Source organism: Benincasa hispida, chromosome 6 (genome assembly GCF_027475165.1).
Source record: "Benincasa hispida cultivar pf3 chromosome 6, pf3_genome.v1.1, whole genome shotgun sequence".
Taxonomy (NCBI): domain Eukaryota; kingdom Viridiplantae; phylum Streptophyta; class Magnoliopsida; order Cucurbitales; family Cucurbitaceae; genus Benincasa; species Benincasa hispida.
Window position 1 is genome coordinate 52,905,246 of NC_143483.1, and position 23,855 is coordinate 52,929,100.

At 29.8% G+C, this 23,855-nt stretch overlaps 2 protein-coding genes across 4 annotated transcripts; one reads left to right on the top strand and one right to left on the bottom strand.

The window, feature by feature from the left end:
* Positions 1-1,760: 1,760 nt before the first annotated feature.
* LOC120080285 (uncharacterized) lies at positions 1,761-5,298 on the bottom strand. Of its 3 annotated transcripts, none has more exons than XM_039034913.2 (7): positions 5,014-5,298; positions 3,784-4,369; positions 3,185-3,270; positions 2,985-3,078; positions 2,825-2,896; positions 2,562-2,672; positions 1,761-2,391 (listed from the first exon to the last, which is right to left on the bottom strand). In XM_039034913.2, the coding sequence occupies exons 2-7, from the start codon at positions 4,363-4,365 to the stop codon at positions 2,071-2,073; spliced, it is 1,266 nt and encodes a 421-aa protein (XP_038890841.2). In that variant the 5' UTR covers positions 4,366-4,369; positions 5,014-5,298; the 3' UTR covers positions 1,761-2,070. The 3 variants fall into 3 exon arrangements, with proteins under 3 accessions (XP_038890841.2, XP_090170962.1, XP_038890840.2); XM_090314836.1 differs by lacking the exon at positions 5,014-5,298 and adding an exon at positions 4,895-4,944; XM_039034912.2 differs by lacking the exon at positions 5,014-5,298 and adding an exon at positions 4,478-4,933.
* Positions 5,299-20,534: 15,236 nt separating this feature from the next.
* On the top strand, positions 20,535-23,617 carry LOC150035760 (uncharacterized). Its single transcript, XM_090314419.1, has 2 exons — positions 20,535-20,567; positions 23,255-23,617. The coding sequence occupies exons 1-2, from the start codon at positions 20,535-20,537 to the stop codon at positions 23,615-23,617; spliced, it is 396 nt and encodes a 131-aa protein (XP_090170545.1).
* The last annotated feature ends 238 nt before the right edge of the window (positions 23,618-23,855 follow it).

Below are 23,855 nucleotides of genomic sequence, written 5' to 3' on the forward strand. Positions count from 1 at the left end.
GAAAAATTGAAAAAAAAAATAATGAGAGAAACACACCATTTTTTAAAAAATAAAAATAAAAATAAAAAAGTGGAATTGGTGAAATTTTGGTGAGATTGAGGAGAGAGAAATTGAAACTCAAAAATTAGAATTTGAAGAGATAGTAAGTATGTTTAGGTATTATATAATAATATTTTGGACAAAATAGTCTAAAAACTATTCTCCACCTAAGCCACTTGATGACTCTTGAATGTACATGAAAAGCTATACACATGTTATTATTTTATATTTTATTTATTTTACTTTACTTTCATAAAGTCTGATTTTGGCCATGTGCTCTCAAAAAGGGTAGAATTGAATATATATATTAAAGATTCAAAATGATAAATGATCCAATTTTTAAAAAAAAATGTTAAATGATCTTTTGATAATGTCATGATCACGTAAAGTTAGCTATTGTCTTTCTTTTTTTGATATTTTTCCCTTTTTCCTTCTCCATAGTTGGATTTTTGTCCTTTTTTCTTTTTCCTCTTCCTTTCTCTCTCTTTTTTTCTTTCTCTGTATGTTGTTTCTTTTTCTTCTTCCCTTGATCACAAGTCGTCTTCTTCTCCAGCACGACCACACATTCTCTAGCACTACACCACACATAGGCAAATCGACGCCACCAACTTCACACAGAGTAGATGAGAAAGAGCGAGAGATCGAGAAGCTGAGAGAGCAAGAGGCTGAGAGGGAGCAAGAATGACCAGAACTGAGAGAGAGTGAGAGACATAGAAAGAGTGGTGATTTTTGAGTAAGAGAAAGAAAGAGCAAGAGTGATACCAAGAGGAAGAGTGAGAGCGAGACCAAGAGAGAGCGAATGCTTTTCTGCATCCACGCGATTATATTTTAATAATTTCACTTGAATTTGACCTCAACAAAAGTCATTTGGCATTTTTTTTTTTCAAAAACTGGGTCGTTTGACATTTCTAGCCTAATTTTTAGATCATCTATATAAATTTTCTCAAAAAAGTGACTAATTTAGTCCTCACTACACAATTTTTTTAGACAAAAGAAACCCTTTTAATTCAAAATTATGACTATATCTCAAGAAATTTAATGAATATTGTTAAATTTGTGGTCAAAGAAATTTGATAAGTAATAAAATAAAAAGACCAAAATGTTTAACGAGGGTGACCAATATTATTATTTCAGAAAAAAGTGGATAAAAAAGAACGTTTTAATATTATAGGGATCAAAATTTCTTGACCAATTATAAAATTAGTTTCTAAAATTTGAGATATGGTTTATTTAACCATTGAAAGAAAAAAAATCAACTTTGAAGTTCCTAAACTTTTAATTTTATATCCAATAAGTCTACGGTATTTACTTTATTAGTTCAATGTCATGCCACGAATGACATCGAAGTGTTCTATGTGGTCTAAGTTTGTACTAGTAGCTTCTGCAATATTGAAAATTAGTTCTTTTAAAGTCTTAAACTTGTAGGGAATTAGTTGAATATAACTCAACCGATTTAGGAGATTCAATCCCCAACCCGATTTAGAAGTGTGATAAAGATAACCAACAGAACTTCAACCAAATGGTTCAAAATTTGAAAATGAAAATCAAGTTATGTTAAAATATGTCAATCATGGTTCAAAATTCTCACACAACAAATACAAGATCAATTCACATTAAACAGTAGGGGGGGAAAAAGTCAACTAAACCCATAGAAAATCATTCTCTAATTTTACTGTATCCTAAAAAACACCAATTATAGTTCAAAGTGAGAGAGAGAGATAGAAAGGATAAGTATATGTGTATACACAATAGTCCACACTGAATCAAAATCTCTCCTTATATGTAACATAAAAAATCATGATAGCTTTCAGGAAAAAAAAAAGTATAAAAAAAGAAGAAAAAGAAAACATATACATTTCATATTAGCACAACTCACTCAGTCAAGTCATTAGATGTAAAAAGAAAAGAAAACAAGCTATTTTCTCTCGGGTAAAGAAATAACTAGCAACTCAAAGATCAAACCTTTTCTTCCTTTGCCCCTCTTCTTCTTTTTCATTTTTTCTTAGTTCACATTGGGGAAAAAGTATATGTTCATGACCGAATGGGGATATCTACATTACTTTTGTGTGGATCGTGTGGATCGGTTGTTGCAAAAGTCATTTTTCTCGTCTCTTTATTGCGCTTCACATGGTTTCTATGTTTAAAAGATTCATTGTTGTGGCAATGCCCATTGGCTTGTGCTTTGCTTTTGCAGGCTATGCCGTTAGCTGATTCATCCGCCTTCTGACTACTAAAGCTATGGTGTTGTGCTCGTGTGCATACTTTTCCTTTCTCCTCTACGCTTAAGTTCATCGAATCGCTACAGCTTTTCCTTCGAGTTAGATTTGGAGACTTTGGCCGAGTTAATGGTAACTGACATAAAATTCTAGTTAAAATTTTACCATCATAAAACAAAGCATCTACAAGACGTAAATCCTTACATGCCAGAAACATACTCAATAAGGGAATACCAAGTTACCGTTAAGCGACTTATACAGCCTAAGACGGGAACAATTGTATCTGTATAGAGTTTGAATTACTACCTTTTTTAGTTCAACCTTTGGTGGTGGTCCTTCATAATAGAAACTAGGCACTGGATTTGCTTTGATCACTAATCCCTTCCTGAGCTGCTTGATTGCTGCTTCTTGCTCTTCCTAAAAGCATTTTAAAGCACTAAATCAAAGATGAAACTAAGACGATCGTTTTGATGATTACACAAAATCCCATGTCAATACAAAGTGTGGAAGAATAACATAAGCAACTAACAGAGAATCAAAACATAAACAAGATGGTAGTCTGGAAATACCTTAATTCGCGCTTCGTATTGGATTCTCTCTGCCTCCAAAGCTTTGTGCTTCTCCTCCAACTTGTTATAGAACTGAACAGAGGACATAATCTCATAAGTAAACAGAAAATCCAAAATTGCACAGCAAGGCAATGTCTAAATCATTCAACAGAAGTAACACCTCCTTTCTTTTATCAGCCCGTTCAGCTGATCTAAATGTGGGAGCCGTTCCGATAGTTACTTTAGATTTGAGTTGTCGAATAGATTGAACGGTACTATGAATGGGCTAAGGATAACAAAATCTGATAATATGAACAAATTAAGCATTTACAAAACAGAAAGAGACTTGATTCTGAATGGTACTTGTCGATAAGAGGATACGAGGAGGCAATAGACCAGTGATCTTCTTCATGATGTTTCTTGAAATCATTCTGTGAAGATTTACCCGATGATTGAGGCGAGTTTGGCTGTAGACAAGTAAAACATATAGAAATCAGTATCATGTGCACCTCATTTTCCATTTTCTTACAGAAATCTTAATCTATACTTCAAGAAAAAAGAAACAAGGTCTGAGGAGGTTAGGACATTCTCCACAGAACTGTAATGCAACTTTCCTACTGAACTATAAACAAAACCTACCATATTTAAGATTAGAAATAACAAAGATGTAGAATGGCATTACATTCACATAAGTCACATAGACTCGAAGTAAATCGAAATCAAGGCAGAAACTCGTAACTGACCCTAATAAAACTGAACAAAAGAGAATAGTTTATGCTTGTGTCAAAATTCCTTGACAGAAGTCCAATAGGAGATCAAACCCAAAAATCAAAGCTGGGAAGCTGTTGGTCAATAATATTCTATTCAAGCATATTTAACTAGTCCTGTGCTACTTTTCCTACTGCATAAAAGCTTCTTCTAGTAGTTTTTACATATAGTCAAAATGTAGCTCCATTGACATTCCTAAAAGTTGTACTTACACGTGAGTTCTTTTTCGGGCTGGGAGGCTGCAATTCGATAGTATTTGGTGACGCCTCAACAACGGTAGTTGTAGTTGGAGTAGGCTCGGTCTCGATGGTTTGTGAGCATGTTGCTGCTTTTTCCGGTGCCTGCACGGTTGGTTGTTGAATCTTGTGGTTCACCTTCATGATTTTTGGGGTAGCAGCTATAGTCCCAGGTGAAATAGACTTATTAAAGTCACTGATTTTCTGTGCTACAGTTCTCTCCTCCTTCTTCTTCTCCTCGGGCACAACCACAGGTGCAGGCACGGGCATGGTAACGGGTGCAGGTGCAGGCACGGGCATGGTAACGGGTGCAGGCACAGGGATAGGCACACTGGCATCAAGGTTAGAGCTTTTGATGGCTACAACATCGTGCTCCGTTTCTTGATAGTTTCCGGCGAACGAATTCTCCTCACTCGATTCCTTCTCTTCGAATTCCTCCGAATCAATACTTTCTTCAGCAATTTTGGGGGAAACGTGGACTTTGTCATGAGAAACACCATTTAAAACCACTACAAGAGCATTTGGCTTCTCCACTACACCAGCAATTTCCCTACCCATGACCCTGCACCAAAAACACCAACAAACATCACAATCAAGTCCTCTAAAAAGAAATAGGTATCAGTTTTCAAAGCAAAATCAAGAACCATATTATACAAAATTACAAACTTACACTCACTCAGCTTGATATTCATATAACTTTGGTTAAAATTAAACAAATAGCCTCTTGACAACAACCAAACAAATTCCTTAATCTAGATTATAAAGAGAGGAATTGACTTCTCAACTAAGAAAGTCCATTGGTTTCCAAAAAAATACCAGGAAAAAGTAAGGAACAAAAGAGAGACATCAAATTGAATCCTTAAGAAAACTTCAAATATAAGCCCAAAATACAAAGGGAAAGTTCAAAAGTTTGTATTGACCCACAAAATCAAAAGGATTAATACAAAATCCCAATTCCAACACACCCAAAAAGAACACACACAAGAATTCCAACAAACACATGCAAAAATTCAAATACTATAAGAACCCCATTTCCCCAAGCTTAAAAAACAACCCAACATTAAACAAAAAGAAAAAAAAAGATAACCAGAAAGAGGCATTTTCATCCCAATACAGCAAAAAAGATGAAAAAGAAGACAAAGGGATTCATATCCACCATTACAAAACTCCAAAAACACACAGAGAAGAAGAAGAAGACAAACCCACCTTGAAAAAACAGCTCCCCTTCCCGATCTGACAAGATCTCCCCGGTTCCCCACCCCTCTCTCCCTCCCCTCCCCCTTCTAAAACAAAAGAAGAAATCAAAACAAAACAAGTGACGAGAAAATTTTTTATGGGTTTTTCTTTCTCTTTCTTTAATTTTTCCTTTTTACAAATCAATGTTAGCGGTTTTCCTTTTCGTTAGCGTAATGATCGGAAGAGAAAACAAAAACCCAACAACAAAAAAATAAGGGCTTTTTATCGGTGTTTTGCTGTTGGTTTGGATGGCTTATTGTTTATTTATAGGTTATAGACCAAATATCCAAAAAAAAATAAAAAAATAAAATAATTCCTGGTTGATTTTTGTGTTTTTTTTTTTTTTTTGGATAAATTTAATTGGCTGCTGTTGGTAATTTATTTATTTTAATTTTTTTTATTGTCAGTCTGACGGCGTCGGATGATAACGCTGCAGTTTGAAAAATTAGTGGAGGCAAAAAGCCACAAAAAGACAAATTTTTTATTATTTTTTTTAATTTTCTTCTTTGGTCTGTGGGTCCTACCTCAAAGATATCAATTCTGCCACGTCATCATGGTAGAGAGAGGAGAAGATTGAAGATCCTTAACTCACGTTTAAAACATAATTAATAACAATTTATGAAATCATATATTGAATAAAGAAAATTTATTTTAGAGAACCAAATTGTTAGAGAATATTTATAAACAATAACAAAATATCATATTCTATCTGTTATAGTTGTATCTATTTTAGACGTAGATAAGTAATCGATCACGATCTCATGATTTATTTTAGATAGATATTAAAATTTTCCTATATTTAAAAATGACTCCGGATAAAGTAAGATAATTGAAATTTTTATATTTCATTAAGATAATTAAATGAGGTTGTTCAAATTTCAATTTATGAACACTTAAAACATAACTATTTTGGTTTTTAAAATTCTGAAAAAAAGAATATTTTTTTATATGAAATTGTCATCTAACTAAATCTACTCCCCGTTCTTGATCTCAAATTAAACATTTTTTTAATTAAAAATTATAAGGATGGGAAATTAAAATTGAATAATTGTTTTAAATGATAAAACTGTTATAAATATGTTTAAATGTAGCAAAATGTCAATGACAATTTGTTATATTTATAAATAAGTACTTTTCTATACTTGAAAACAACATCCATTAAAATTTTTATTTTTAGAATAATAATTAGTGTCTTATTTATTGAGTTTTTTTTTTCCCTTTGAAATCCTCAAATCAAACATTTTTATATACAATAAAGTTAGCATGTCGATATACATTTAAAAGCTACTTTGTTAATCAAAATAATATTTAACCATATAGCAATTTATATAAATAATATTTTAAAATAAATTTAGATTTAGATATAAATCATACTCTATAAATCTGATTTCTTGTTATACAAATGCAGAAATAAATCTTATTTTTATTCATCATAAGTAATGAGAGTGTTAGAGATTGAAAGACTGTATTTCAAAACTTTTAATTATCAAGTTCAAATACCAAGTGTCTTCTATACTTAAATAACAATATTAAACTTACAAATTTAGTATGATTTAAATAGAATGACCTATTTTAGATCTCCAACACGAAAAGACATTTAACTTTTTTTTATTAATTCATATAATTTTTTTAATGTAAAAAAATGCTGACTTCATCAATAGTTTACAAAATTTCATTACCAAAATATAATATTTAGTATCGTACATTATTTTTGTTGTGAGCCACAATGAATGGGTGTAGTCTAAAATCAAATCTATAATAATTATCAGTATAATGTAATATTTTACTTGAATAATAATCAAGTATTTAAAAAAAAAAAAAAGAAAAAGAAAAAGATAGATTGAATTGGATTGGATTGGGAATTGTGATTAGTGAAAAAGAGGTAGTTGCTTTCAGTTGGGCTAATCAGATAGGGAAAGGTCTTCTCAATTGTTTATAATTTTCTCTCATTTTCAAAAGGCTCCCATCACAATTTATTAATGGAAATTGGAATTCTATTATAAATAATACTTTTCTAATCTTTAGAAAAAAGGGGGAAAAAAAGAAGAAAAAAAGTGGTTATATTTTATTAACGACGTAAGTTGACGGAGTAGGATAAACAGATGAGCCGAAATTGACCAAAATGGGTCCCAATCCTCAAATGAAATTGAATAAAATAAATAAATAAATATCCAGAATTATTTTTTAGTACGATCAAAGTTAAAAAGTGGATGGGTTGAAGTCACAAATTTTATAGTCGCTAACATATAATATTCGTTGTTTTATTTAGTACAATTAGAAGGATTTAATTATATTCCTATATTATTTTAACTATACTCGTTTTGATATATAATATCTGTTGATTTAGTTGTGGTCGTTTTGACAAAAAAAAAAAGTTGAGAATTAAATGTAGTAACATAACTTCTCAACTTTTTATTTTTTATGATTTTAACATATATTTTTTAATTAGGGTATTTTCAACTAGTAAAATTCTACTTTGTGATAGACCATGGTTGACGTGTCTATTCGTGTTATGGTAAATTCAGGTCGTAGTCTATCGCAGATAAACAATGATATTTTGCTATTATTTGTAAATATTTTTAACAATTTTATCATTTAAAGTAATTTTCCTTTTCAATTCTTGTTTTACCTTTTAGAATGTATGAATCTAGTTGGCCAAATGAGACTAGCTCAATTAACATAAAATTTTAATAATATCAAAGTTAAGTTGTTATGCACGGGTAGTTAATATATTTTTCTCTTTAATGTTTAAAGCTTTATAGTCATTATTATAATTCGATAAAACTGCTTTTATAGATAAGAGTTGTTTTAGTTGGGTAGCATGTTTACAAGCTTTTGTTGTGGTGCTTATTTTATTTTTTTCGTTTTTTATGTTTATTTATGTGCTTGATTTTGAATTTCTTGTTGGTTGAATCTTATATAGTTGATTAATTAGTATAAGAGTTAACGTGGTAAATTTATTGTTTATTTATGCTTATTTTTCTTCCTTCAATTGTTAACGTGGTAAATTTGTTGTTATGGAATCTTTATTTGGTGGATTTTTAATTAGGAAGAAATGTCCATTTTAAGATTGAATTAAAAAGAAAGAAAATCAAACAGCATGCATTTATTAGAAGATGTATCCAGCCCGTGAAAAATAAATGACCTAAGAAGTAATAAATAAAAGCTTGAGAAGTTTGTTGTTAAAAAAATGAAAATTAAGTAACAATAAATAGAAATAAATAAAAGCTAAGCTTGAGAAGTTCCATTTAACATTCATGTGAAAAAGAAAATATAGTGAAAATTCCAACTTTTGGTTTTAATTCAAATATTGTTGGATAAAATACATTTTTGTCCTAAAATTTGAGCTTAATTTTTTTAAAATTTATAAAATACAAAAAAAAAAATATAGTTCTTGATATTTGTCTTTTAGTTCTTGGTTTTCGATCTTTCAAAAATATTATATATTTAATTTTAGAATTTAAATTATATTTTTAATTAGTCCTTAAAATTTGAAATATATTTCTCTTCTATCTTTGAACTTTGAAATTAGTTTTTAAAATGGTTCTTACATAAAGTCTACTAATAATTAATATATAATGAAAATGATAATATAGCAATTAAAATATTTGGGAATTTGTCGATTTATATTTTTCTAAATGAGTGGAAAATTTTGTTTTCTATACCATGACCAATTAAAAAACTATTTTTTAAATTTAAAAAAGACCGATTAAAAATCAAATTTAGATCTTTAAGATCAAATATATCACTTTTGAAACCTTAAGAACTAAAAAAAACCAAATTTAAATCTCAACCACCAAAGTGTTTTGAAAATTCAAAAACCAAACAAAGTTTATAGGTTCAAAATCTCAAGAATAAAATATATAATTTTCTCTTACGTGAAATTCACACATCAACAATTAACATTAATATTTGACCCTTATAATTTTTTTTATATTGATAAAATTGATAATTAAATTAAACCTAGTCCAACAGAAACATGGTATATCAAATTGGTTAGTCGGTGGAATAAAATCATTGTCAAAAGGATTCTTAAATAAATTTGATACTACCCACAAATTAGGGCATTGGCCATACAAATTTGAAAATGACAGCTGAAGACATTTCTTCAATCTTTCATTTCTCTAAGCAAATATTATGCGAGATATTGGAGTTTGACAACTTAGAGTAATGTAAAATTTGACTATAAAATCATGCAATTTTTTTAACTTGACACGAAGTATTTTACTTGTGACATCATATGTGGTAGGTTTGTTTAAATTGACTAAAACAATCCATTAATTTAGTGGTTGTAGGTTGAAAATATACGAAATTAAAATTTCTCGACCGAGTCCAGGCCGATTAGACAAAAAGAAAAAACAAACAGATCGATAGAATACATATAATAAACATCAAAACTTTAAAACCTACGTTAAAAAGTGAAGTGCCTTGATTAAGTTGATGAGATAGCACTTTAAGAACTAATAAGTCATTAGGTCGGTTTTGAGAAAGTGCGATATTTTGTTTTATTTTAGCAAAAAGGTGTTGTGAAACTTGTTCTCACCTCCCTGACTACTCGTGTAGATGTGTAATCAGAGAACTGAGAGTTGAACCGACCAAATCATTCTCAACTAGCTCGATTCAATTTTGGTTTCTATGTTTCCTTCACCAATGAATCAGTTTGGTTTCAAGTTTTGAAAATTCAAAACCAATTACGAATTGCTTACACTGTCTAATGGGGAATCGAACCTCCAATCGCGAATTTGATATTATGTACAAACTTTATGTCAGTTGACCTATATTTATTTTAACTAGTAGGTTAGGTAATTTTAGTAATTATCTTTAAATTTTCATATTCACAAATTGTCTGTATGTTTGATTATGCCTCATTATTAAGGAAAAAAATGATAAGAAGTCCGGGTGCATTTGGAATACATTTTCAATTGTTTAATTTTTTTTAAAAAAAATCATTTTGAAAGAAATTCGAGTGCTTGGTAACCAGTCAAAATAGTTTTTCAAATGTATTTTAATCAATTTTTTATCAAAAGTGTTTAAATAAAAAAATCTTTTTTTAAAAACACTTTTTTTAAATCAAGATCCTCATTCTATTTGAATAATTTCTAATCAAACAAGATCTAACTTTTTGAAAGTCGAATATAAAATAATTTCAAGTATTTTCCTATAAAACTTTTTTTTTTTATCAATGGCATCCAACCCATTATTACTCTTTTGATCAATCATTCTTTTACTCAAAGTTAATTTCTTTTATCTCTCACCAAATTAATTGAGACCCTTAATTAACCCACAACACAAGCATCTTTTGGATCGAAGTCTCCCTTGCAATGAAATTATGTCTTCAATTGGTGGGTGTGATGGCATTGTTTGGGATCCATAATTTGAATTGACCATTTTTTGGGCCATTATTCAATCAATTTCTTTCTCTCTCTCCAACTTTGCTTTTTTTTTTTTTTTTTTTTTTTTTTGTATGAAAGAGAGAATTTTATTGTAAAGCACTTTAAATCAGACCAAATTGGAGCAAAATTAGGGCTTTGTCTAGAGATGGAAATTTCAACCATATGTATATCAATCAACACTAATGGACATTTGTTTCATTATTGCCACCCTCCTCCCCAACATTTTATTTGCTTATAACTTTTTTTTTTTTTTTTAAATATTGCTTCATAAATTGTAGGGTAAAGATTCAACTGTAAAAGCATAATAAGTTTAATAAAATAATAAAGGCATATAACTTGATCAAGAGATTAGATATTTGAATTCTTCTATTTCACTTGTTGAACTCAAAAGGAAAAAAAAGGAGAGAGATTTAAATTCATATTTTACTCTTGTTTAAACTTATGACTCACAAGAAAAGTATAGATACTTAACCATTTAATTAAAATATGCTCAAATTTGCTATGTTTTTAAAGTGAAATATATATCCATTATAGTTTATTTCATAATAAAGAGATCATTTTATTTTTAATTTCATCGATAAATTCTTTTTGTGGTTTTTTGGAAGTAGTGTTTAAAGATAAAACCTTTCTTTGTTTTAATGAGCTCAATATGGTATGTAGAAGGAACTCTGCCCTCTCGTCACACTTGACGACAACCCGCTTTCTATCCCCCGAACACTCAGTGGATGAACAGGAAAGCGTATCAGATCAAGCCTTCAAAAACAAAGCTTGTTTTCACAATTTTTTTAGGTGTTCGGTTTTTTATTATTAATAATAATTTTAAATTTTACATTTAGGGATCAAATAGACCTAAACTTTAAAATTTAAGAATTGATATCATAATTTAATCTTAAATCTTTTTTCAAACCCAATTTTAAAAGATTTTTAAAAATAAAAAAAGAATTATAGCAATGAATTTGGGTTATAAGCGGAAACCTAAGTATAGCTCGCAATTTTAACTAGTGGAGTAAAAATGTTAAATGGGAATTTTGGTTTTTTTTTTTTTTAATTTTGTTTTGTTTATGTTTTTTTAAGATAACTAAAGGTCACCTATAGAGGATGAGTATATTTCTCTATTTTTTGGGTTATCGAGTTTATGAAGCAAAGATAGATTTTAAGTCTATCAACCCAATAATTATCCTATTTAAAAATCTTTAAAACCACTCAATATCTATTCTATTCTTTAAAATTGCATTATGGAAGTCAAAGTACATATTACAAGTACACTCCAACTAAAATGTATGATTTATCAGAAGTTGAATAAAAATAGGGAAAATGGTCATAACCGGGAAAAAAAAAAGGAAAGGGAAACAAAGAGAGGAAACTTCAAGCTCAAACAATAATATCTTAAAGCAAGACATTTAGCAATGAAAAAAATCATTTTAAAAGAAGACATTAATTAAGGAAATGACAAATGTTTTTCTACTTCAAATTAAATACCTTTTTACTCTTTTTTCGTTCAAGTATATATATATTCTTAATAACTCTTTTAGTATATACGTTTTCTATTTTTATTTACATGTTGTTATGGATAATTCTCGGACTAAAGGGTAAAAATGACATTAAGAGAAAAAGAAACGATAGAAGTGACTGCAAATAAGTAGGCAACTGAGCATGTATGTTTTTTGGGCCGAATGGATCTGGTTGGCCTCAGGGGCATCAAGGACTTGATTATGATCCATGCAGGAAGGCTAGCAAGGGCCCAAGCAAGATGGTCTTGCTTGGCCAAGGTTGGACCTGCTACATCAAATCTTAGACACATATTAAAACCCTAAAGGGAAAAGGGACATAATCACAACCTATTAATAATGGTGAAAATAGATTAATAAGGTAAGTAAATTTTCCGCCCAATACTCCATTAACAGTGAACTTCCAATCTTCATAACTTAGACATCAGAGTGTGTGGTTTACACCACACTTGTGTGTAGTTTTTTGTTTGCTTGCAAGCGAGCTTTCTTCCCAGAAATAGAAATCTACCATTGTTGCCAGACTGAAATCAGTACAACCAACCTGTTCAAAATTTGGTATCAAATCTATGAATGAAATGTTGCCAAGTAAATAAAAATAGAACATAAAAATTCAAAATATTTTAAATGATGATACATATTTAGTCGATTGTAAAACGATTGTGAACGTCAAAATTAAATCATCGCTAAAAAAACAAGAAAAAATATGTTGCAAGAGTCAAATTATATACATACAATTCCCACTACTAAGATAATGATGTAGAAATTTTAAATTTAAAAAGGGGCTACATCAAGATTAGATAGTAGATCAAGATTGAATTATATACGTAGAATTTCCACTACTAACATAATGATGTAGAATTATATTTTTGCTGATTGAGAAAAGGAAAATTTTTTGATCCCCAATGAGTCAACTATCTATTTAATATTAATGAACCAATTTCTTCTAGTTTTGCTTGAATTGTAAAGTGAGATTGTCAAAAAGCTAAAGGCAATTTGGTTTTGGGAAGAGGAAAATCATCATAAATATGAAAAAAGAGAACTTGTATGTATCCCTTTGGAAGGTGAGAAGACTTTTTCTTTTTTTTTTTTTTTTTGGTATCCCATGCTTTTTTGTTTTCCCAAAAGCACGGACCCATTTCTAGTCCATTACTTGGAAAGAAAAAAAAAAGGAACACTTTTTAAAGGAGAGGTTGTCGATTTTGATCTCTTTTTTTTTTTTTTTTTTCAATTCATAAGTAATCTCATTTTTAAATATAATTTTTTAATATTTTTTTTACATTTTTCAGTCTTTAAGTGGAGGTATCTATTATGTGAAAATACCATTTGTCCCTCATATCTTAAGTTCAAAACTTCAATCTTCATTTTCGTATTTTATTTTCAAGATAGAAATGCTTTATGCGAGGATTCCAACTATAGAGGAATAATCCTGTTCAGAGGGTCCCAAGTTCAGATGAACAATTTCTTTCCTTTTTTAGAGTTCCAAAAGAAGCATGTATGTTGAAAAGTAGTCTTTTATTTCTTTATGTTGAAAAGTAGTTGTTTGTCTCGTAAAGTTGAGTTTGTAAGTAAGTCTCTTGTCTCGTGACGTAACTTCACAAGACAAACGAGATATTCTATCGTTTGTCTCATAAAGTTCTAAGTTTGTCTTATGAAGTTATTTCACGAGACAAAAGACAAAAATAAACTCAACTTTATGAGACAAAAGATTACAAACTTAGAGCTTCACGAGACCAACTTTATGAGAGACAAATATTCGCAACAACTTCATGAGATATTTGTCTCGTGAAGTTCAATACACCCCATAAAATGTGAAATCAAATCCTGACGAATATTTACCCCCTTACCCTACATTGGATATTTGTCTTGTGAAGTCCTTTTAAATTCGTTAAAGTTCAGATAATGAAAAAGGGTTTTGGGTTTTTCACTACATATTCCTGTAAAAAAATTGCACAGACTCTCCCTATAAACAATACAATTGATTAATCATTTAGAAAGAAAGAAAATGGAAAAGATATTTGTATACGTTTTGTCAAAATCCGAATCGGGTGAAGGGGAAACGAAATACATCCAACGACCACAAAAGATAGGTCTTCTTTGCGAGAAGATAGTCCAACAATGGTTGAAGTTTTCACGGGAAGATAAATAGATTGAACTCGATGAAAAGAAGAAAAGAAGTAGAAAAACCTTAACTTCCACAGGAAGATAAATTAGTTTAAATTGAAGGGCAAAATGGTACTTTCATGTGATGGGTCTCCCCTAAGTCTGAAAAGATGGAAAAGAGGTTAAAGAAAAGTAGATTTTAAAAATGATGCTACTTTTGAATTGGGAATTTTTTTTTTTGGTCAAAATCCACAATTTTCCTTTTTCACAGAACTTCTCTAAATATATGTGCATTGAGTTTTCTATTTAGTTTCACCTATAAGTAAATCTTGTTAGAAAATATTTTTGTTATTTTTTTTTTAAAGTGAAAGTAAAAATAGGACATGTTCTTGAACTTTAAAGAGAAAAAGAACCTGTTACTTAAACCTATAATGAGGATTGCTTTATAAAAAATATTAGAAACCAAATATAATATCCATAATTATTTAAAATCATGTCTAATGAAAATTTTATAGTTTTATAATTTAAATTCGAAACTTGAAAAACAGAAATAATTATGAAACGAGTGTAATTCATTTTGATTTTTTTAAAAAAAACAGTAAAATTAATTAAAGCAAATTAGATAAAACTTTATCTTTAATTTAATAAAAAAAAAAGTAGAACATTATCATATATTTGAAATTCATTTAAAAAGAAGGATTGAAAAAGACAATTAATTAAGGCAAAGAAATACCACCCACAAGATAATATATTTGAAATTATCTTGATGTGATTAAACAATACAAATAATTTGTATGTAGAAAATGTGACCCATAACAAAAAGAAAATATATTCCCTAAGCATGCTTGGCCCCATTGACCATGACATGTCAATGTCTCGTTTTCTAAAAAAATAAGCAAGTACAAAGAAGCCAATTTTAGGCCAACTTCTTCTTCTTTATAGATCTCTTCAAATCTTGTGTGTCCAATCTCCCTTTTTTTATTATTTTTATTTTTATTATTATTTGTGTTATATGTGTCGGTGATCGTGTGCATTAGATTGAGCTATATGAAAAATGTTTATATATTTTTAGTTTGTGGGGTCTAAAAAATATTTTTAAGTCCTATTCGATAATTATTTTATTAATATGTTTTCTCAAAAGGAAAAAAAAATATAGATTTGTAATATTCTTTTAGGAAAATATATATGCCGACTTCAATAAATTCTCATCAACAGTTAAATGAGAAATGTTATCCTATAAATTGAATCTTCATTTTGTGGTTGAACTTTAAAAAAAACACACACAATAAGTGGTCCATTAATAATGTTGCTTAAAGGTTTTAGTTATGCTCGCGTTGTCCGATCTCTTTTCGGTTATTCGAAATGTAATATTTTAAAAATAAATAAATGTTAAAATAAAATTTTAATCTACAAACTTTGAAGTTTGTATCAATTTGATCAGTTTTACAATCACAATTTAGGAAAAAAAATTCTAATACTATGATAATATAGACAATTTTTCATACCATCTCCACTTATTGCGTGCCACATCAACTTTTAAAAATAGGGTGAGATTCACCGACATTAATGTGAGGTCCATAAATATTTACAAAGACAATTTTATAGTGTGAATAAGGGGAATATGATACTTCCGTAATACTAGAAAAATTTTCCAATTTTAGTCAATGAACTTGATATATACTTTTTTTTTTTTATTCATAAGTCTATTAAACACGAAAATAAAATAAAAATTTAAGGGGCTAGTGAACATAAACTTCAAATTTATATTTAATATATCAATTAATTTTAAATAAATTTTGAATTTATTAGAGACATATTAAATACAAAATTAAAAGTTGATAAACCTCCTCTAAATAAAATTGAAAGGTTGAAAGTTGGTTAAACCATTTTTAAAATTTAGAGAATATGTAGACTACACTTTAGAACTAAATTTGTAATTTAATAGTAATTTAAATAAGTTTTTTTTTCGCACAAATTTAAGGTAAATCAACCCAATCTAAATTTAATAGGGTTGAATCCATCTCTCAAATTAATCTAAAGTTGAGCAAATTTGCCACCCAAATATTTGACCCATCATTCACCTGACAATGTGACAACCAAAATCAATATAATGCTAATTTGATAGGGTTGAATTGAATGCATCTTAAATTAGACCAACTAAAGTTGAGCAAATTTGTTACCCAAATATTTACTTTAGAATGTCTACCCATAAATGTCCTCGAGAATATCCCTAATATATTCTGCAGTTATTTTATTGTATTGATTAAATTAAAAATTAAAGAAATCTTCTAATTAGGGCTCAATTAGAAAAATATAGTTGAACTAAGAAAATAAAAGTTTAATACAAATTTTGATTCAGGTTCAAATTTTCCTACTTTGTAACATGGAAAAAATAACAAAAAGAAGAAAGGATATTTACTAAGTCATCCAACGACACTTTTACATCGAACATCCTCTTTAGGTCATATATTTAAAAAATATCTTTAAATTTAAATTTGTTCAAGAAATACTTTTAATATTATTTTTGGATAAATTTATTTTTTATTATTTTTATTATTTATTTATATATATATTTTTCATTTATGAAGATTGGTTAATGATGAAGAGATAACCTGCATTTATTATGGAGAGAAAAAATACATTTAATGAAATTTTATTTTATATTTTCGTTAGTTTCACGTATTTTTTTTCCTAGATTCATTGTTATTTAAAATATATCTCACAACGCTATGTTAGGTATTTGAAAATATTTTGACAAATATATGAAATATACCACAGTATATGAATTAGAGATTGATTCTTGACATAAATCACCATTTCGTTTTTTATGTTGATTTTTTTATATTATATGAAATATTCCATTTTTTGTTCACTTGTACATGTAATATATTTCATTGTTTATTTGGAAGCATTCTAAAAAATATATTAAATATACTGGTAAATATATTTGATATCTACACAAATATTCGATTATTTTTAAATATACCTTATGACATAAATTTCAGAACATGTGTACAAGCGTATATATATCATATATCATAAATTCAAAGTAGTTGAAAATCAACAAAAATATCTACCATAGTATATAAATCACAAATAGACTTGATATTCAACATATAACATATATAAAAATGTATATATCACAAAATAATAAAATCTAAATACAAAAACCATATGAACGATTATATATATATATATATATAATATTCACCTATTCTTGTTTTGTGTGTCCAACAACTCTCTCCATCTTCATCTCTTCTTCTCTCCATCCTCATCTCGTTCAAAACCCCTACCATCAACTGTATCTTCTTGCATAGCTCCATCGATTGGACAATCTGCTCCCGCCTGGTATTGGAAGCTTTGCCACGTTGTCTCACAGCTTCCATTTGCTCAAGTCGGCGCCACCTCGGCTAGATTTGCCCAAGCTTGCACCCAATCCACTCGTGCCCGACACTGAAAGTTTCGCCTTGCGAGAGGTCGTCCTGAGTCGTCTTTCTGTAACCACACTATCGAGAAGAAGAAAAAGAGAGGGAGAAGGAAAAAAAGAATAAGGAGGAGGAAGAAGATTCCAATATATTTTTCTTTTTTAAAAAGCAACATCAATATGCGCAAAACCCTAAAATTGTGCATGGAGAGAAATATATATATATATATATATATATTATAGAAAAAACATGGATGAGACTTAAATGGTAATTACATACCAACTTTAGTGAAAATTTGTATTCTATTAACTATTTTTAAAATAAATTAAATGTCAAAGACAAAATTGTAATACGGGCCTAAAATTAAAAACCACATTTCAATTTGGGGAAATTATGGGCCAATACTAGTTGGTTGTTTTGGTTCAGTTAACTTTCTAATGTTGGGCTTTCATTGGCCCAATTTACTGCTCAAGATACTTAATTGTCAGAAAAATATCATTTTGGGTTCCTCGAACTTTGTTTAATTTTAATCTCCATACTTTTAATTATTCAATTTTAATTCATATAGATTTCAATAAATCTTAAATTTATTCTTTAACCAAATTTAGTTAAATAATAATAATAATTTTTACATAATGGATACAATATTTGAATATATTTTCAAACTTTATACTAAAAATGTCAATAGATAACAAAATGTTTTTTAAAAGATTAGCAGTAAAATGTCATCGATGACTAAATTTAAGATGTATTAAAAAGGTACAAGAACTACAATTGAACTATTGAAGGTACATGGACTAAAACTAAACAAGCTTTTAAGTTTAAAGACTAAAATATTGGTATTTTAACATTGATTATATTGTCCCAAATTTTTTAATTAATAATAAGACGATGGAGCCATCAATTTTTTGGATGATAATTGGTGTCTCGAATCTCAATTTGGATGTTTTTAAAAAGATTATGATATCAAAATTAAATATCCATAGGTATCTTTAATATCTATTATAAATACTCGTAAAACATTAAAAAAAAGCATCTATTTAATCCAATACTAATAGAAATAACAATAACAATATCTATAACTAAGTTTGAGAGTAAAAACAACTTACTTGTTAATTTAAATAAAATTTCTAAATTCTTTTTACTTACAAAAATATCTGTCGATATTGATATCTTATCAATACATCTATAAAATTGAAATCTCAATATCGGGATCGACAATAATATTTCAATGGTTACAAGGAAGTGATGTTGTGAATATTAAAATAAGTTGAATTTATTTGTATTTTATACTGTTATACTTAAAAGGACTAATTAAAAACCAAAAACAGAGCAATTATAACTGAAAACTAAAACTTGACACTTAGGCCATTTGGATCGAGGCAATTGGGATGAGAATAAGGTTGGAAATAAGTAAGGGATGAAGGTGGATTTTTGTAACACCCCGAATTTTTATTATTTATGTAATTTCAGTAATTTTTATTAATTAAGGGTCTTTTTGGAATTTTTGGACTTAAGTGTAATTGCGGGAATTTAATTATTGACATTGAAATTATTTAATTTGGAAATTAATGGATTGACGTTGAAATTATTTAATTTGAAAATTAATGGATTGACATTAAAATTATTTAATTTGGAAATTAATGGATTAACGTTGAAATTATTCAATTTGGAAATTAATGGCAGAAATTAATTTTATTTTGGAAGGAAGGGGTGTTTCAATTTAATGGTTTAATAGAGGGAAGTTATGGAAATTGGACTTTTAATGTCACACAAATTTAATTTGAAATTAATGTCAAGAATTAATTTCATTGTGGAGGGGAGTGAGATAAATTCTTTGTGAATTGAAAATTTTACGGGAGAAAATGATTAAAAGTTGGAAGTAGGGTCTGATTGAAGAAAGAATTTGGAGATTGGAATATTGAGGGTGGTTGTTGCTCAGGTTTCATCGGGAAATTGAATTTAAAGATTTATTATTGAAGACTGCCGCTTGGATCGATATCTGAATCTAGTATCGAGGTAAGTAATCTTACTACTGGAACTACCCACGGGCCAGGCTCTAGATGTATGCTAGCATGATAGATGGATGTTATGGCAGAATGACAACATGATAGACTAATAGTATATTATAACCAATGTATGTTCTGGTATGAGATCTGAAAGATTTATTTGTGCACCTAGACACTTGAATGCTAGCATGAGATGATACGTGATTTCATATGGTTATATTTGATCTGAGGATATTGAGGTATACATGTATGTTGTAGAACCATGAAGTTGAGGTATATGTATATGTTGTAGAGCCATGATGTTGAGGTTTATATGTATGTCATAAATTCGTACAGTGATGATTATGATGTTAAGACTGTGCAAATGTCCTTACTGATTAATTAGATAACCATTAGATATTGTGTTTCCTTCGGGATTCACCAGTTTGTGGTTCCTTCGGGATTCACCAGAGGTAGTGGGCATACTTAACTACAGTAGGATAGGACTCAGTTTCCTTTTGTTTCATGTGTATATATGTCCCTTGAGAACTAGAGCAGTTTATGTGTTTCACTAGAGGTAAGCATCTAGAGGACATAGTTGCCTAGCCTGACCCCAGTAGTGGGGTTACTTACTGAGTATTTTATACTCATTCTTTATCATGTTGTTGTTTTAGGTGAGGGTAGGGACGCATTGACGAATGACAAGCGAAATCCGTGATCGAGCCACTGGGACCAGTTTTTATGCTTCCGCTCATAAGACTTAGATTTCCTTTCATGTTTTGATGTTTGAAACTTATTATTGAGAATTGTTTTTCATACTTATTTATTAATCTTTATGATTTATGGATACCCTATTGTTGTTTTAACATTTACATTTAATAAAGGACTTTTGAACTCCCCTTATCTAATTAGCATTTATTTCACCATAAAAGAGTGTCGTTTTAAGTTCCATGCATGCATGTGTTTTTTAGTAACGACCTAACTTAAGTCCTAGGGAGTCGGGTCGTTACAGTTGGTATCAGAGCCCATGTTTTCGGTTCTATAGACTCACTTACTATGTAAGTCCAGATTGTCCCTATGGCCCATGAACGGATTCGTCGTCATCGTCAGGTATGTCTTATCAATTACAAGTTTTATGATAGTTGTGCATTAAAATATTTGTTTAGCTTAAATGCACCAGTTATGTTCTAATGCTAGGTCAGTGACTCGTTAGAAGTTATTATAAGAGGATTATCAGGTACGACACTACAAAAGGAGGAAAAGAAAATAAAATAAATTATGAGGTCACTTGGCACTAGTTTATCTCATGTAAATTATGTTAGAAACGAACAAATACATATACCTCAGTTCAGAGATCTTAAAGGTTGATGAAACTATGTAGAGTTATGACAGTTTAGAAATAAAGGTATGTATATATTTAAGCCCAAGAATGAAATTGTCTTGACGATAATTCATTAATGACTAGTGTTATGTTTTGTAGTGCAATTGGAGGCGGTATAAATAAATTTCTTCACAGGCCACATACTCAATTATAAGGTTAAAAGTTTTATGGATAAGAAGGAGAAAAAGAAGAGATTATGGATTTATTAAAGGTTCTGAGATATTAAAACCAAACATTTTGAGGGAAATTTTGGAAAGGATTAATAAGTCATAATCACTTTGGTAATACTACGACTTGATAGACTAGGTAAAATATGTGTAGTGACATGAAGGATTCTTTTGGAATATCTAGCTAAGTTGATGTCATTAAAGGAAGCCAAAATAGTTGGACATGAGTTTAGACTTAAAGGGGATAAAGCAAAGTGTTATTTGTTTGGGTTGAAGGATTATTTTAGAGTGCCTAGATTAATTAAATCCATAGCCTTATTATGATGAGGTGATCAAAATTGGACAAATTTGAACAAACGAAAGTCTTTTGGAGTTTAAAAGCATGAAAATTGGCAAAGAAGAATTCCACAAGATGAAAATTCTTAGTGAGAGAGATAAGACTTATGGAGGAGTTAAGTAAAATATACTTTAGTAAAGAGATTATGTTCCACTTGGAAAGTGGAAAAAAAAAGTATCCAAGAAAGTTTACTCTTTTGAAAAGAGAAGGGAATTTAATTTATTCAAAACTCCTAGTTAAGTATGATTTGGAGGCATGATATGAGGGGTTATAAGGAATTTGTTTTGGTGTAAAAGAAAAATATCTCATTATCATGTGGAACTTTAGGAGAATATGAGTTAGATGGAAAGATAGCTTACATAGGTGATCGGTATGGAACTTTGTTTTAGCACAAGAATCTGTTACCGAAATAAAAGGTTGAGAAGGGATAAGCTAAAATGGAGTTACTAATAACAGTAGATGTTCAAGAACTATTGACATGGTATGTTGAGGCTTCATTAGTTAAGAGGTAAACCATTGAGAGCATTAGTAAGATTTAAGGGATTTTGATGTAGTGTGCAAGTTCGAAACATGAACTAGTAAGACCATTAATTTGATTGAAAAAGGAAATTAATCCAACTCGAGGTAGACAAAAGTGGTATATGCACAAAAGTAAGTAAGTTGGATATTCCAATATCACCATTGGTATAAGGGATAGACTGGTAATAAAGTTGAGTTGATAACAAGAAGTTGCTATATGTGGGTTTGGAGCAGTACAGTATAGTATGTTTCCCCTTGCATGGGCAATGAGTTAACTAGCTCTAGGGAGTATGAGTAATTCAAGCTATGACTTATGAATCAAGAATATTTTATTGTAAAGACTAACTTCGGGGATCAATTATGATTATTATGAGGTTATGAAAATGTGTTATCAATTGGCTGATGCTTTAGCATCTAGGGATTTCAAAACCTCATTTTCAGAGGGACTTTTAGACTCATCTGCAACAGGGTCTAAGTAATGATATGTGATTGTTTTAAGGCTAAAGGATAATATGAGGTTTGGCTCAAGCAAGTTTTATGGCCCATGACAGTATAGAGCCTCATGATGAGTTTCTCATGAATGTGAGACCTAATTAGACAGAGTTATTCTCAGACATGTAGACCTTAACAGAGACATCACAGTCGATGCTTCTAGAGTAGAAGCAATTTTCAGTGATTTTTTCTAGTATGTATCTTCAAATGACGCATTATATATCATGACCAGTTTCTCCACTACACATATGAAGTTTTCCATGTGACAGAATGGTAAGATCAGATATATGTTTTTAGTGAATAAGACTTTCTTAAGCTCATAACAGTTTTCATAGTTCTCAGCTTGAGCGTGTTAAAGTATTGTTAGTTTTCAGCATCTTAAGTTTCATAGTTATATATGGAAGGGGTTGTCACACCTTTTTTTATACGAGTTTCAACTATGTCAAAAGTGACTCTCATTTTACATCTAGTTTTTGGAAGAGTCTCCAATTAGCATTGGGTACTCGATTGGATTTTAATACAACTTTTCACCCACAGAATGATGGTCAGAAAGAACGTTTGAACCAGACATTGGAGAATATGTTGCGCACTTGTGCATTAAGTTTTCAAGGAGTTGAGACTCTCACTTGCATTTGATGGAATTAGCATCATAACAGATATCTAGTTACCATTGGCATGTCGCCATTTAAAGCCTTCTATGGGAAGAGTTGTAGGTCTCCTGTGTGTTGAGATGAGGTAGGTGAGAGGAAATTGCTAGGACTTGAGCTAATGCAAGCCATGAATGGGGCAATATAGAAGATCATGGCTTGTATGCAAACAGCTCAGAGCAGACAGAAAAGCTACATCGACGTGAGATGTAAGGACCTAAAATTTAAGATTAGGTGATAAAGTGTTCTTAAAGGTGGCATCTATAAAGGGTGTTTTGAGGTTTGGAAGGAAAGGGAAGCTGAGCTCGAGGTTCATTGGACCTTTTGAGGTCTTGGAGCGAATTGGTCTCGTAGCTTATCGATTGGCATTACCTCCATCACTTTCTTCAGTTCATAATGTCTTCCATGTTCCGATGTTGAGAAAGTATATAATAGATCCGTCCTATGTAGTTGACTTTGAGCCATTGTGGTTGAATGGCAACTTGAGTTATGAAGAGAGGCCTGTGCAGATTCTCACCAGAGAGGTGAAGATGTTACGCAATAGGGAAATAGCAGTTGTAAAGATTTTAGTGACAGAATCACCAGTTCGAGGAGGCCACTTGGGAATGAGAGGATGAAATGAGGACCCAGTACCCAGAGCTTTTTCAGGAATGAACTTTCGAGGAAGAAAGTTCTTTAAGGAGGGAAAAATGTAACAACCCGAATTTTTATTATTTATGTAATTTCAGTAAATTTTTTTAATTAAGGGCATTTTTGGAATTTTTGGACTTAAGTGTAATTGCAGGAATTTAATTATTGATGTTGAAATTATTTAATTTGGAAATTAATGGATTGACGTTGAAATTATTTAATTTG

Excerpts from the sequence above, each read along its gene's own strand:
- LOC120080285 (XM_039034913.2), bottom strand. The coding sequence starts at position 4,365 with ATGGGTAGGGAAATTGCTGGTGTAGTGGAGAAGCCAAATGCTCTTGTA. Across the intron at positions 3,271-3,783 it reads GCCCGAAAAAGAACTCACGT|CCAAACTCGCCTCAATCATC; the intron begins GTAAGTACAACT and ends ACTTGTCTACAG. Across the intron at positions 2,392-2,561 it reads CAAAGGTTGAACTAAAAAAG|TTACCATTAACTCGGCCAAA; the intron begins GTAGTAATTCAA and ends ATTTTATGTCAG.
- LOC150035760 (XM_090314419.1), top strand. The coding sequence starts at position 20,535 with ATGGCCCATGAACGGATTCGTCGTCATCGTCAG. Across the intron at positions 20,568-23,254 it reads GGATTCGTCGTCATCGTCAG|GTGGCATCTATAAAGGGTGT; the intron begins GTATGTCTTATC and ends GTGTTCTTAAAG.